The sequence below is a fragment of the Micrasema longulum genome, unplaced genomic scaffold (genome assembly GCF_059751315.1).
Source record: "Micrasema longulum isolate JH-2025_06_02 unplaced genomic scaffold, ASM5975131v1 h1tg000126l, whole genome shotgun sequence".
NCBI classification, from domain to species: domain Eukaryota; kingdom Metazoa; phylum Arthropoda; class Insecta; order Trichoptera; family Brachycentridae; genus Micrasema; species Micrasema longulum.
Genome location: NW_028277332.1, coordinates 242753 through 257879, shown reverse-complemented (window position 1 = coordinate 257879; position 15127 = coordinate 242753). Strand labels below are relative to the sequence as shown.

Here is a 15127-nt window from a genome sequence, read left to right as displayed (position 1 = left end):
ATAATATGGATCTATTTTTCTGTACATATCAGAAGTTTAGCGGCTATCTGCTTTCTATTCACTAACTTCTAACTTATATTTACAGTCTGCATTACGTGATGGGTTAAACAGCCCGTTAAGTAATGCAGATTACAATTGTCAAATAAATAAATTTATATCTTGTAATTAAATTTGACAAAAATATTCTATACTAAGAAATAATTATTTTTGAAAAAGTACATTCAGAAAATAATACACTTCTCCCCCCTCAATTTCCCGCATTCAAATTTCACAGCCTATATGTTTTCAATTAAAAAACATATCAGTCTCACAATGTCATGAGCGCGAAAAACCGCTGGTCTAATAAATTATTGAACCGAGAAATTCCTGAAGGAAATTTCGATGTTTTAAAATATTAACTTTTAAATTTGTTTTTAAGAAAATTCCGAAAGATTTGTAATATTTTTATGATAATCAAGCAGGGCGGTCAGTAAGAACTGCTTAAAAGCCTACATAAGATACACTCCAATTATTACATTAAATTGCTTGTCTATTAATTTTTATACGGATGATTCTATTAGGGTAGAATATATAGATACAACACCACACAAGCTATTCTTCAATCGAGGGTGATATTCCGAATCTTCTCTACCCCCTAGAGTGCTTAATTTGTGGATGCTTATTTTTTGCATGCGACTACACTTTGCTTCATATATGGCCACACTGATCATTAAACGTCCAATGATGTATAAAACTGTTTGATAAAATGAAAAAATAAGAATACGGTTTGGTCAATTCAACCAGATTAACTGTTTCGGGTAATGCTTAACCTTTCCCTTACTGTTCTAAAAACTTCCGCGCGTTACGGTGCTGTGTAGTCACTACACATGCAAAAAATGAGAGATTTAAAAAGAGAAAATGGATTATTCATCAGCAATTGCTTCAATTATTTATTGTTGAAGTTAAAGGTGATGTTATTTTTAATCTAATTGCTAAAAACATGAAAAAAAAACACTTATTCATTCTCTCAGTGCACGCAAAAGAACCGCCCCCAACGAAAGCCGAGCAGCTACTAACGCAGCCAATGGGCGTCTGGCAGAAGTACAAGAAACTTTGCTATCCGCACGTGTGATGCATTTAAATTATCTCTCTCGCTCCCAAATATACCCGTATTATCGAGAGTGAGACGTAAAGAGTATGCGAGACAATTATATATTAGGATTACTCTTTTACTACGAATGCAACATGCGACACATTGGTAAACCTTCTGTTGTATTGGTGATATCTCCGATTTTTGATAAAACCCTTTTTATGTTCCCCATAAGCGTTAATTATTTAATCATTTAATTATTTAATTAAAAAAACGTTTGTACCAATACGTAAATGTATAACGCAGGAATACCGAAAATCTCAACCCATCAATTATTATATTTATGGAGATATTAAAGTTATTAGATGAAATGTGTACTGGCTACACATCACCGGGAAGGGAGAGTTGAGGTCGCAATAATGTTCTAAATAAAAATCTCATGTTTGGTTTCGCGTGTTTGTATTTATTTGACGTTTAATCACCAGTGTGGCCATATATGAAGCAAAGTATAGTAACATGCCAAAAATAAAAATCCACAAATTAAACGCTCTCAGTGAAGATTCAGAATACCATCCCAGGAATTGTAGAAACCCTTAACATCAAAAAAGCCAAAGGAACTTTTAAGTAATTAATTTATACACAATACCGTTGGTGCAAATCCATAACCGCTTTTTCATCAACTCGCAGCACCGTAACGCGCGAATGTTTTTGGGACAGTAAGGGAAAGGTTAAGAGTATTACTTCTGTCCATTGGTATTGCAGAATGATTTATGCGGTATTAGATTCGCATTGACAATATTAATAAACTTATAGTCCTTAAAATATAGCTTGATTAGATGACAGCTGCCAAACTAATGTCAATAGTGATGGGAAATTACTGATCACTGAACATGTTCCGATCAAATCGATTTTATCAGATTTTTCGTGCAAACATGAAACTCAGTTTCCGAAAATTAATATAGAAACGCAAAAACAAGCCTATTATAGTGTGTTTAAGACAATTATTCACCAAAAAATAAGACATTTATACTTTTTTCATGAACAACATCAAATGAATTATTTTTTTATTCGATCAATTTACATTGATCAATTTGTCCGTCTCTAACGTTTTTGCAAAATGATGTAACCTTGTAAGAACGTCAGTAATAATTAGGTTTATTTTAGTTTTTTTTTTTAGTTTTAAAGCTGATTTTATATATTTATGTTGATTTATATGTCAAGCATTGTATTAAAAAATAAATTAACTTACCAGATAGATACTAATGATTTTTCGTGTGTCAATAAAAATCACTCCTTAGACGTTACTACAAAGTTATGTCATCAGTTTTGCTGACAGCTGTCATTCTGATCAAGCTATATTTTAAGGACTATAGTTTTAAATCACTTAGAAGCCAGTTGCACTAGATAAACTTATTAAATTGAATGGACCAAACGGTTGCATGAAAAAAGTAAGATAAAATAATCCATATCGCATTTTTACATGCATTTTTTGCATATCTAGTAAAGATGGGAATTTCGGTTATTAATACCAGGTGATTTTAAACCATGTTTAATATGGAAATGTGAATATTTCACGAACGTATTTTGTTTTGTTAATCTGTAGGTACCCAGCTCGCATCAACATTAGCTATAAAGTGCAAGAAATAGCATCATGCATTATTGAAACTGGTCGAATTCAATAACTAAAAGGTCTTTTGGCCATCTTTGATACCGAGGGCCTTAATAATTATTGAAAATGTTAGCAAGAGTTCAGTTAGTAAAATGTTACTTAAAACGTATTTGTCACACTTAAACATGTATGTCTATTTATAAATTACAACATGTCAATTATTTGCGAAGTTAATAAGGAGAATATTTATATGTAGAGTAATCAAAAATGAAAAAATTATATAAGAAGTAATATTTTTATTGTGCTTAGCTAGGTCAAGTTACATTCTTTTGATGTTCCCAAATATTTTCTACAGTAAATATGTATATTATTGGAAGAAGTTGGTTTCCTCCTTTTCTGGACATAACGATAGTTGTTTTTGTCATGTGACTTTAGTGTGAAATTTATATATTTAAAAAAATATTTACTTTACAACAGGCCAGGGCCTCGATTATGATGGAAATGGTGAAAACCTCCGCACCTATTTGATCAATCCTCCATCCGTTTGTAATATAAAAAAACTAATGTATTCATTGTTTATTATTTGTCAAATTCAAAAACATTCCAACTGATGTGTAGATTTGATTACTCACTCTTTTCACAAAGGTGCTATTATCCCAGTTTCACTTTTCCTATGGCTGGCTGCGTTTTTCATAACCATGTGAAATTATTCTTTCATGTTACTCATTAAAAGCACTGTAAGTACCAATTAATGAGGAAGTTCAGTGTCTTTCTTTGTTTTTTTTTTTATTTGTTAGTAGACTATTAAACTTAGCCAAAAAAAAATATTTTTTTACAAATCGTATTATCAGGCTATGATTATTTCAAGTTTTGTATTTCTGATATGACTCCGCGTGTGACGTCAGACAGAGGTTGTTCTCTGTTAGTTCTTCCCGTTGGTTCGTTTACGTCAAGCCAACCGAATATCCAGTGACGTCGATCAAAGTATTGCGTTTTTATTAAAATATTTTCAATTATTTTTTTCATACATTTTCAAGAAACTTTGCTGTACAATTCAATGCTCTAATTTTTACCACGAGCAAGAAAACATTTTTTGCATCCAATTTCCCATAGGGCTGAAATTCCTCATTATGCTTAGTATTTCTTCAGTACAAACCAAGAGGCCCCAAGCATACCAATTACATAATATGTACTTTCAGGTTGCTTATGTCTAGTGTGTGCAACACAATATTGTGCTAAGTATTTGTTCAGCAAATGCTATTACGATGGAAATACTTAAATGTAAGGAGACTTAAAATGCAGCATTTACGCTGGTTATGCTGAGTATAAATACGCTAAATAATATAAATATAAAAATATGTAGAAATGATTCATATAAATCTCGTTGTGCTGATTCCAAATATGCATACTAACAATTAATTTTTCACAAAAATTATGATTGCGAAGGTTATGCTCAGGGTGGCAGTTCTATTTATTCATAATTTATTTATTAACGGACATTGTCCATTTATACAATTTATAGGGTTTTAATATTACAATAAAAGAATAGTTAAAAACATTTTTTTTAAAGAAAAGAAGCATTGACAAGCATAAGGGACATCGAAACAAGATCTGGACTATTTATTTAGTGCTCGTTTAAATCGCTGTAAACTGAAACCAAAAAAGTCCAGATCTTGTCTTGAGTTAACAATACGACAAAGACAGGTTATTGGAGAATATGGGCCATTGTTTGTTCTATGCTTATCGATGAACAGAACTTCATTGTTTCTCGACCTACGAGTCGGAATATGGAATTTTACTTGCCCCAGTAATGATGGAACATCGATTATACCATTTAGTATGCCGAACATACATATGTAATCAATGCTAGTCCTACGTTTTTGTAGACTAGAAATATTTAACATTGACTCTAAATCAGCATAAGAATAATTACCTCTCTCTAGTCCAAGCATCCACGCTACTTTTCAAAGCGAGCGATGTTGGACTGATTCAATGTGATTTATGCGATTCGCGTAGAATGGATACCAGACCACGGAAGCATATTCTAGAAGAGAGCGAACAGTTAAGCAATAAAGATTTTGATTGGACAAGGAAAATTATTAATGAATATCAGTGAGGGAACATAATTTTAAAAGCCTCCAATGCGGGTTTTGTAACTCAATTGTCATATAGGATTACTGGCCTTTTTAAGTGAATTCGGCGCTGACAGCACTGGGGCTTTATAGTCGAGATGTGGTTGCGTGTGTGGTGTTGTGTTCATATAGGTACCTTAAATTTAAGTGCTCAAGCTTAAAGATAGATGAACTTGAGAAAATGCCTCGAAATGTTCTGTGCCTTTTGATACAGCCTGGTGGCTTTAAATATCACCAAATCTTCCAGCACTATTATACATGTATTATACATTGATCCTTTTTCCCGAGTTTAAATCTACTAGTTCGTAGTTCTCTTTTTAAGATCGAAATATATTTAATATTGAATGCTTTGCATCGATTATTTATGGTATGATTGGTCACAATTTTATATTAAGATATTTTTGTAAAAATATTTTACGGTGATTACAAGTTTAACAGTTGAAGTATTTTCTTATGGTTTTATTTTTTCTAAGTATTATAGTTTTTATTATTTAATTGTAGTGTTATCGCCATGCACTTTCAAGGTCATTTAGTTGGAATTAAAATGTAGCGTGGAAATAGACATTATTTCAAATACAATTGTGTTTCATTTACTACAATAATTATGTATACAAAAAGAGCTCCTGCGCTTTTAAACTACATACACACGTAATGATATGAATCATATATCCTTCGCGAGAGAGTGGTCTACTGACCATTGTAATAATTTATAGTTAACAAATATTAAGTACGTTAATAGTTTGAAGCAATTATTATGCTTTATTATAATTTGTATTGAAATACTACGATTCTATTGGACTATATACTATATGTGAGTATACTTTTGAATTATTTCTAATTATTATTAAGAGGATATGCAGCGAGGAGCAGTTTGATGAATAGGTTTGAATATACTTTTTCTGCCGCTCTCTCGCAGATGCCTCCGCGAGTACTGTGTGATAAAGACAACTGCACAGCTGACGGAAAATTGACAAAATCGAGGTCTCGTATTCCCATTTTCTTTTTGAAACACTCTAAAATGAAACAGTTGTCAGTGTGTAATAAGTTTATGTTCCTTTAATTATGTTTATTTTATTATAATATCAAAATTTTGAATTGGTCAACTATATTATGAAAATCCCTCTCCTCCACTCCTCCACTCTATTTCCTCATCCCTTAACCTTCTTACGAGCTCTTTTTTTTCTTATGTCTTAAATAATATATTATTTTTCTCTTTACTGTGTAACATGTTCTCTCATTATATTTGTGAAAAACTTAAACTGGATGTATGTACTATTTTTTATATTTTGTATTCTTATATAACAACTGTAGTTTTTCCTTAATAAATAAATATAATCAGTATATTTATGATAATATGTATGTGCGTAAAAATGAAACGCCGGCCGGAAAGGAGATGCTATCTCACGTAAACATATTCTGGATAAGAGAGGCAACATAATACGAGTTTTAATGGTAGGTAAAACTCTTTCATTCTTATATAACAACTGTAGTTTTTCCTTAATAAATAAATATAGTCAGTATATTTATGATAATATTATGTATGTGCGTAAAAATATATCTCTCTTTAAAAAAAATAGTGACAATCATAATCACAATACTAGAAATAAAGACAACTTGGTAATCCCGAAATTGAAGCCAAGTAAGATAAGCACATCATTGTGGGGCACTGCGCACTGCGTACGCATCTACAATAGAATATCCGACAATGTCCTAATTATGACAGAATAAATTCAAAATTTTCATAAAAAATGGCCTATTATGGACTTAATGAGTACATGGAAGATAGCTGTATATGGAACCAATAGTATTATTTTATTTGTGTTAGTTTATTTGATTATTTTTGGAATGTGTAGTTATTTATTGAAACCTGACTATCTCTTTGTGTTGTTTTATTTATTTATTTATATATTGACTTTCAATAAGTGTGTAAATTATACCTATATTGATGAAAAAAAAAAAACTAAATAGACTAAAAAACTTAGCTATAGTGTGTAAAAAAATTGCTCTAGTGCCATAATCCAGGGAGAAAACACAGAAATACATTTTTATGAAGAAAAGTCGGACCGCGCATTCTCTTAACCCTTCAAGGACGAGTACTTTTGTCTTTTATGAACTATTTTCTATTAATTCTACACACTGCATATTCCATTGTGGCGAACCACATACTAAAGGACATATTATATTTTGTGGCTAAAATATAGTAAATGCAACTATATTTACTTAAAAACTGGAGTGAGGATAGTGTTTCATGGCAGTGTCCCCTGTTATCATACCGCTGCTCAAATTCAGAAGGACCACAAATCTAAAAATGAGATTCAAATCAATCACATTTTTTCCATCAAAAAAAACTCGCATTATAAATGACCTAAATCCCACAACAGCCCTTTTAGAATTTTGCGTTTTGGTGACTAACTTCAGAGCTTTATTTATTTTTTTTTTCCACATAATAAACAATGATTAATAATAAAAATAATGTGACCTCACTGGAGTTACCCGTGACGAGGACACTTAACAATATACATATGGGTTATGTTTGGACCTTTTATGAGCAGATTTCTGAAAATATTTTATTTTTCTATTTGGCCTACTAAAGTCTTCTGATTATGTCTTATCGCGTAAGCGCATGGATATTTTTTTGTATGACGTAATTAATACTAACATTTTTTTGTACTTGTATTTAAGTTTTAAAGCTTTAAAGATGTACTTTTGCTTTACCATTATTTTTAGACTATTGTGTCATGAATAAGAAACAATGTGTATTGTGTTTGTAACATTATAAGGGTAGGTAAAACAGGGCGCTTTAAGAAAAATATATTTGGGTATGAATTTATTTCTTTGAACAATGCAATTCGTATGTACAGCTCTTAAATTTTTAGATTTGCTGCGTAATATTTTTTATAAAGGAAATAGAACTTTTTCATGTTTGGAATTACGCAGTTTTGTTTTAGACGAATTTATTATTTACTATGGCGTCTTCACGCTGGCTATTTGTTTATAATAAAAACTAATTGTTCTCCTTTATAAGAGGGGAACGCGGGCAGATTGAGGCAGACTGTAGTCAGAATTAAGAGACAGTGGAACATTTTAGTTTGATCAGTGGAGTGTGTACTAACGCCGTTCCCCCCGCGGGGGTAGGCGTAGAGGATAGAACGCCGTATTACTCTGTCTTTGAATACGGACCTCGCTTCTCCTATTTTTATACGCCTTTTCTTCGCAAATTGACATCTACGCCCTGTTTTGATAGTGTTATACTTCTAAACAAGTGGAAAATAAAGGAAATACAAATGAAAAGTGTTTTTCTACTCTTTGATTTACGAGATTGCCATGTTTCAGTACCATTAAGACGATCAGGTTAGATAGTTAGCACAAAACTCCATAATTAGATAGATACAGCTTTGAAAACGCATCTAATGATATTGAAAACATTAATATAAAAAGGAAGATTATTTAAAAAAAGCAAAAACTCATGTCAAAAACATTGATTGGCTTTACTGAATAAAGTCAAGTTTCTATTTGTGGCCGATGAATTTAAGCAGCGATATGGTAACGCTCGTACTTGAGGAGTTGAGTTACGAATTATTGACACATGATTTAAAATACTTTGCTGCAGAAATTTTCAGATAGCATTTATGAGGGAAGCTGATCTCTTGTCATCCTGACGAGATTAATATTTCGTTGAGTTTGAGTTTGGTACGATATCGCAAGAGCAGAAATTTTCAGATAACATTTATGAGGGAAGCTGATCCCTTGTCATCCTGACGAGATTAATATTTCGTTGAGTTTGAGTTTGGTACGATATCGCAAGAGGAGCTCGTATTTCAATACAGCGACTATCTATCTCTAGAGTATCTTCCTTATCTTCAAGCTCTTTCTCCAAGTTGAGTAGAAGCTTTTCGGATGAGTTAAATGTTGCCCTGAAAAGAAAATCATAATAGCGCTTAAAAACAACTCCGATTAAAAAAGAATCAGCCCCTCTATCATTGTTATAATCATCATATCGTTGAATCATTTATATGAAATTGGGTTCCACTAACAAACAATATTTTGCAATATAACAAGATAACTTGTTTTTTTCAGTTTCAGTGCTGTAAAATGGGGTTTATTTTTTATACTTTTAGAAACATATTATAATTAGTTACCCACTAATCCTAAAGACTTTTTGTTTAGACACAACTTTTTAGGACAGATTTATTTTATGCACTTTTATATTATATTAGGTCTATAGCTTAAAAACCGGAATTTGACACTAGATGTCAATACTTGTGGATGCGGTGTAGCAAATCATTGACATACATGTCATTTTGAAGCTCTTTTCTTAAGCTGCCAAAATCAGCTTGTATTTTTTTTAACCACCGAAAATTTTGAAAATTGGCAAAAAAAACAGCATTTGCGGGAAGTTTTTTGCAAAGAAAACTGCAGCCGAAAGTCATCATTTGCTCGTGAAACTGTATGGGGAACATGCTCTTGCAAAATCACAGTGTTTTGAGTGGTTTCAACTCTGGACAGCCAAAAAAGTTTGAAGATGAAGACCAGAAGGGAGTTGTGTATTATGAGCTTCTAAAACCAGGTGAAACAATTACTGAAGAGCTGTACCGACAACAACTGATTAGTTTAAAGAGAGTATTGAAGGAAAAACGGCCAGAATGGGGGACCAGACACGAGACATTGATTTTCCTTGTTCACATGTTGCTCAACCTGTTAAAAGCTATTTGAAAAATAGCGGAAGGGAAGTTCTGCCCCACCCGCCATATAGTCCAGACGCGGCGCTTTCTGACCATGTCTACAAACATTTCGACATACTCATAATATTTGTATATTTTTTTACAAAATTAATCAAATGAAATTTTAGTCAGTGTTGAAATATTTTTTTTATCAAAACTTACTTTAATTGTGTGATCTTATTGTGAAGTTGGGCCATACTCTGCTGCACGTGTTTAGACTCCTCTTCTAGTCCATCGAGTACCTTGTCTCTCACGAGTTCCAAGCGCGGGCGATATGTTCTGTTCTCAGCACGAGTTTCCACCAGCTTGGCAACATTTATCTTCGCATCGAGGGCATTTTCCAGCATGGCGATCTCTGTTGCCGATTTATACATGCTGTCTTTCTTCTAAAACAGGTTAATCAATCGTCCAATTCATTATTAAGTGATTCCAAAACAACAAGATTTAACTAATGTTTGTCGCGGTAGGCAAAATTAGGCCTTCACAACGGAGCCCTCATGTCAACCCTTATCTATGGAAGTGAAAAAACGTGGATGAATGTAGGCTAAATGCCATCAAAATGAGATCTCTCAACTGAATGTGTGATAAAACTTTGTACAATGTACAGTGTAATATTAGATACTAACATTTGTACATAAATTAATAGAGGAGACACCTATACACATTCTATGTGAATGTGATGATTTACATCATAAAAGGAGCGTCATCCTTGGGGGACCACTGGTTAAACCTGAGGATGTTAAAGAGCTTGCCCCTTACCTAATAACCTCATACTTTACGGATCTGAGCTTGGAGGTAATGAAAACACTCGCCTTTCACACAGTAGTCATGCTCCTTATAGACCTGGTCTTGGGGGGCGAGAACTATTCACGGGGATTCGTCACATTAGATCTCCACTGGTCGCAGTGACATCGGGAGCTTGCATTGCACTTACCCCTACTTCTAATAATAAGAATATAACTTACTAACATAAAAATGTGTAATTATGCAAAAAAAAACATGACACTGGCTAGAACACCCCAGTAGCGAGGTGAAAATAGCCACAAAAAAAAGAAAGATAAAAAAATGAAGACTAAACTATTCTGTTTTAAAAATTGTTACTATTGCATTTGATTTTTTACTATTACTGATATATTTAATTTTCTAGGAATTGTTGAAAGTTATTAAACTCTTCAAAAATTCATTTAAAAAAGTGTAACCCTTAATGTGTCTTACTTATTATTTTAAAAATAGTTTCTATTTTTCCGTGAATTGTTTACACTGACTCGCTTAAAACCACCCCTTTTTAGCATAATTGTAATGGTTTTATATTTACAGATTAGTAAAATGTTTTTTTTTTTTGCACCAGAACAGGCCAGGAGGCCCAAGTGAATTATATCACAGAACACCCTGGCTTGAGAAAAATCACATTCAATTTTTGTGTTCTCACCGGGAAATCGAACTCGGAACCTTCCGTGTGTGAGTCAAGCGTCTTGACCACTACACCACGGAGGCCGTTAAAGTTTGCATAAAAAAATATTGTTTGTAGTAGTTCCTGAATTTAACTATGAGTAGATCATGCTTATTTAATATTACTTTACTAAGAAAATAAAACAAATTATTTACTATCCTGACAACAGCATTCATCCTACACTAGTCCCCTTATCAAACTGCCACATAAGGCTGGTCGACCTATAATGCAATGTCTTTTATACAAACTTACTTTCATTATTTGCCATTCCAACTCATTTCTAGACCTTTGAGTTTCAAATACCCTCTTGCGTAGTGCGTGTTCTACAACTTGTTTCTGGGCGTTCAAGTCATTGGTACATTTTTCACGAGCTTTGAACATATTTTCCCTCAAAAACTTAGACTCCGCCATTATGGAATTGGCCAAGTTAATTGTGTCCTTTGTAAAGTCAAGCCATCCATCTTCAGTAATCGAACTTAAAAAAACACATGTATTTATTGGTTGGTTAATAGAGTAAATACACAATCATGTCATTTGATTTGACGTCATCTTTTTATGATGAAAATCTGCTTATGTTAATAAAGTTTTTGCACTTTATATGATGCTGGTACAATATACCAAATAATAACACATCGATAAAATAATAATTAATAATTATGACGTAAATATTACTCACAATATTGATAACATATGTAGCGCTATTTTAGTAATTTATTTAGGTATCTATTTAAACACTTTATATACTTTATAATAACATATTACAACAGAGATGAAGAACATTTAAGAGAAGGTAATATAGAAGTCTAATATTTTCAGGTGTTGCCTAGTATGTAGGTGAAATAATTCAATTGGATGAATCTCACCCGCATAAATAAAGGTTTCAGCTCTTTAACTTCACAAACATCAACAGATAAAAGAATTGAAGGAATATAGATGTTCAAATATAGGCAGAATGGTGAATGTTACACAGTGTGTAAAGTGGCCACTTAAACCAGCCATTGACAGGTCATAAGCCCTGTAGATGCTTAGACTTCTATATTACCTTCTCTTAAATGTTCTTCATCTCTGTTGTAATATGTTAATATAAACAGCTCCCTAGGGAGTTGAATCCAGTTCTTGTCTACAAAAATTTGGACAAACTCAAAATATTACTTTATAATATTTTCATTATAAAACAAAACATTGATATACATGCAAACATTTTTTATTATTAAAAATTTACTAAATATCTACACTATACAATGAAGAGAGGAGGGTGTCATTCAAATAGTAAACATAGATAAGTACAGTGCATTTGAATATTTGATAAGCCTATGTTAATTTGTGAGTGCCTGTCAATGAAGGTTTATTAAAGATTTGAATGGACATTTTGTCAAAAAAGAAGAAAACATAATTGAGAGCGCTGGTGATCTTATGGTATCACTTTAAAAACAGTAGTGACCTTGAAGTAACCAATCGCAAAACAAGCCAAATACAATTTGGTATTGCCAGGATTAAAATCAGCCATTGTTTAGATTTTTACGATTTTTTAACCTTTTTAGACAGATTACTAGAGAGATACAATAACATCAAAACATTTTAAATAAGCAAATTACTGACAACCAATTGGCCATAAAAATCTTTTTATTCTAAACTATTTTTATTTTTTAAATTATAGTATAAATACTTCTCGAGAATTCTGAACGGTTCAACTTTATATGAAATCATTGCACTGTTTTTGTCCATGCTCAATTGTTCGTGTTCAATTCTTATGGTGTTTTCCTTATTGTTTATTTCATTTTCTAGTCTCCTCTTCATTGACTCCAGATGGGACAATTTTTCCCAAGCGTCGCAACATACATTTATGAGGTTTTGTTTATTGTTTTCGGCTACCTGTAATTCCTAAAACGAAAGCAAAAAGATTTGATATATTTTAAGGTAGTTTGTAATAAAAATATGTTATTCAATTTGATTAGTAATAATTTAGATTTGTCACTGTAACATAATCAAAATCTTCACAGATGGCGGGAAGAAAAATTCAGACAGTCATTCTCCTTTTAAATCGCTTGATCGCTCTAAAAACGATGTTAAAAATATCTCACCTTTTTCAATTCATCATCGAGATAATCTTTTGTAGTTTCAGTTATGCGACGAGTGTCTCTGTTAGAAAGGCATTCGGATATGACAGAGAAAGGCGTGTGTAAGGCGTCCATACACTTTTCTGTATTAATTTTCTCTATTCCAAGGGCGTACATTTCTTGTTGCACTCTTTCAAGAGTGCACCGTAGCTCATCACGCCACATATCAACATCAAATATCCTACGAAAAGTGGAACCAAGTGTTAGGAGGGATAAATAGTTTTCCCTCTCTGTTGCAATAAATTTAGATCTTAATAACTCCCCAGGGAGTGAAATCCAGCCTGTCTATAAACATTTAGGCGCACTCAAAACATTTTTCAATAATTTAGATGGCTAGTAGGAGAAATAATATATAAAATAATATTTATCTTACTATATACTAAATAAATAATTAACTTTATAGAAAATACTAACTTATGTGAGTGTTTTTTTTATTTCTATTTTTTTAAGCTATGAAAACTTGTTTTTTTTTTTTAAAAAGTTTTGTTTTATTATGTTTTCTAAATAAAAAAATATAACTCGACTACGGGACTTCAACTCGTAGTCAAGTTTATACAGTAAAACTTATAGAGTAGAGCCATTTTTACATCTCAGAAGTTTGTATATCATGATTAAAAATTAGTCGTGTGTTCTGTTGTTGTCAGTATTATTAATTTCAAAGTGACATTTTTGCTTTTACATATTATTATCAGATCAATTACAACATCCAACACGCTGACCCTAACAGTCTATGCAGACAGTGATTTGGGATGGAGCCAGGGAGTGATCTCCTCATTATGATGAGGAGTTTCCAAATGAAACCAAATGTAACAAAAAAGCCTTGGTTTTTCAAAGTGATTCCGAACAAGCTTGAAACATCCTCCATATATGCAGAATCACTTGACATGACTGGGCACTGCTGTAATGGTTCTCATCTGTTCAGAATCCACGGGACTCTGTCATGTGCGATTGCCAGCTTGAGGAGGAAGATTTAAACCATGGTTTTTTTGGATGCTTGATATTTTTTTTATTGTTATCCCGAGTTCCTATCCGACTTCTCCGATATCAACCTTCCATTCCCTACTCATATTCTAACTCTCCTGTCCTTATCCAATAAACATGTTTTCAAAATATAAATGTATTTTTATTTATTTATTTTTAAAAGAAAAGAAATATTATCTTTCTTATAATTTATCCAAATATTTCAATTTTGGTGATCATTTTCAATGAGTTGTAAATAACTCACTATTGGAAAATGGAAATCAAGTTGGGATTGAGTGGTGTTCGAACTACTGACCTCTGATCTGTGAGTCCACAACCCGATTCAAAATATCTAGTTACAAATGGCATCAAGTTGTAAATATACAAACACACTAACTTGTATATAATATTAACACATGTGTAAATTCATTAAAAAAACTCAACACTGGCTAGAACACCACAGTAAGGAGATGAAAGAGCTAATAAATAAAGAAGAGGAAGAAAAAGATTAAGAAAACCTCAAAAATTGATTATTCATCTATTCAAACTGTTCAAAACCAACATTGTTACGTTGATATTAATCTCATTATCATATTTTTTTATTTAAAAAAAAGAAGAAATATTAGCGTTCTTATAATTTACCCTAATATTTCAATTTTGGTGGCCATTTTCAACGAGTTGTAAATAACTCGCTATTAGAAAATGGAAATCAAGTTGGGGTATAGTGGGGTTTGAACCTCTGACCTCCGGCCCGTGAGTCCGCAACACTAGCCACGGGACCACAACCCGACACATATTTCAAAACATGCTGAAATACAAACATCAAATCATTGCCATTTAAAAAATTTTAGCACAAGTACCTATCTCTCAATCTGTCATTGTTTTTGTAAGTATCCCACTTTGTGAGGACAGCTGTCTCATTCCGGAGTTGTGTGGCCATGCTTCTCATACTGAACGCATCGTGTCGCTGTGTTCTGGAAGCATCTCGAAGCTTGTTCAGGCCCATATGCCAATCTGGCATACTTCTGCGCGCCACCTGCTTTTCATAAACTTCAACTGAAGTGTTCAT

At 32.5% G+C, this 15127-nt stretch overlaps 1 protein-coding gene across 1 annotated transcript; it reads right to left on the bottom strand.

The window, feature by feature from the left end:
* Positions 1-8104: 8104 nt before the first annotated feature.
* Positions 8105-15127, bottom strand: LOC148284399 (tektin-B1-like). The gene is made up of 6 exons (XM_088240672.1): positions 14919-15127; positions 13063-13279; positions 12648-12862; positions 11234-11456; positions 9694-9917; positions 8105-8724 (listed from the first exon to the last, which is right to left on the bottom strand). Exons 1-6 carry the CDS (start codon positions 15125-15127, stop codon positions 8538-8540), a joined length of 1275 nt encoding a protein of 424 aa, XP_088096798.1. The 3' UTR covers positions 8105-8537.

What these genes read in the sequence shown, in the direction of transcription:
- LOC148284399 (XM_088240672.1), bottom strand. Translation starts at nt 15,127, where the DNA reads ATGAACACTTCAGTTGAAGTTTATGAAAAGCAGGTGGCGCGCAGAAGT. An exon ending in TCGATGATGAATTGAAAAAG is followed by an intron (nt 12,863 to 13,062) that starts GTGAGATATTTT and finishes CTTTCGTTTTAG; the next exon opens with GAATTACAGGTAGCCGAAAA. An exon ending in CCGTTCAGAATTCTCGAGAA is followed by an intron (nt 11,457 to 12,647) that starts GTATTTATACTA and finishes TGTTTTTTTAAG; the next exon opens with TTCGATTACTGAAGATGGAT.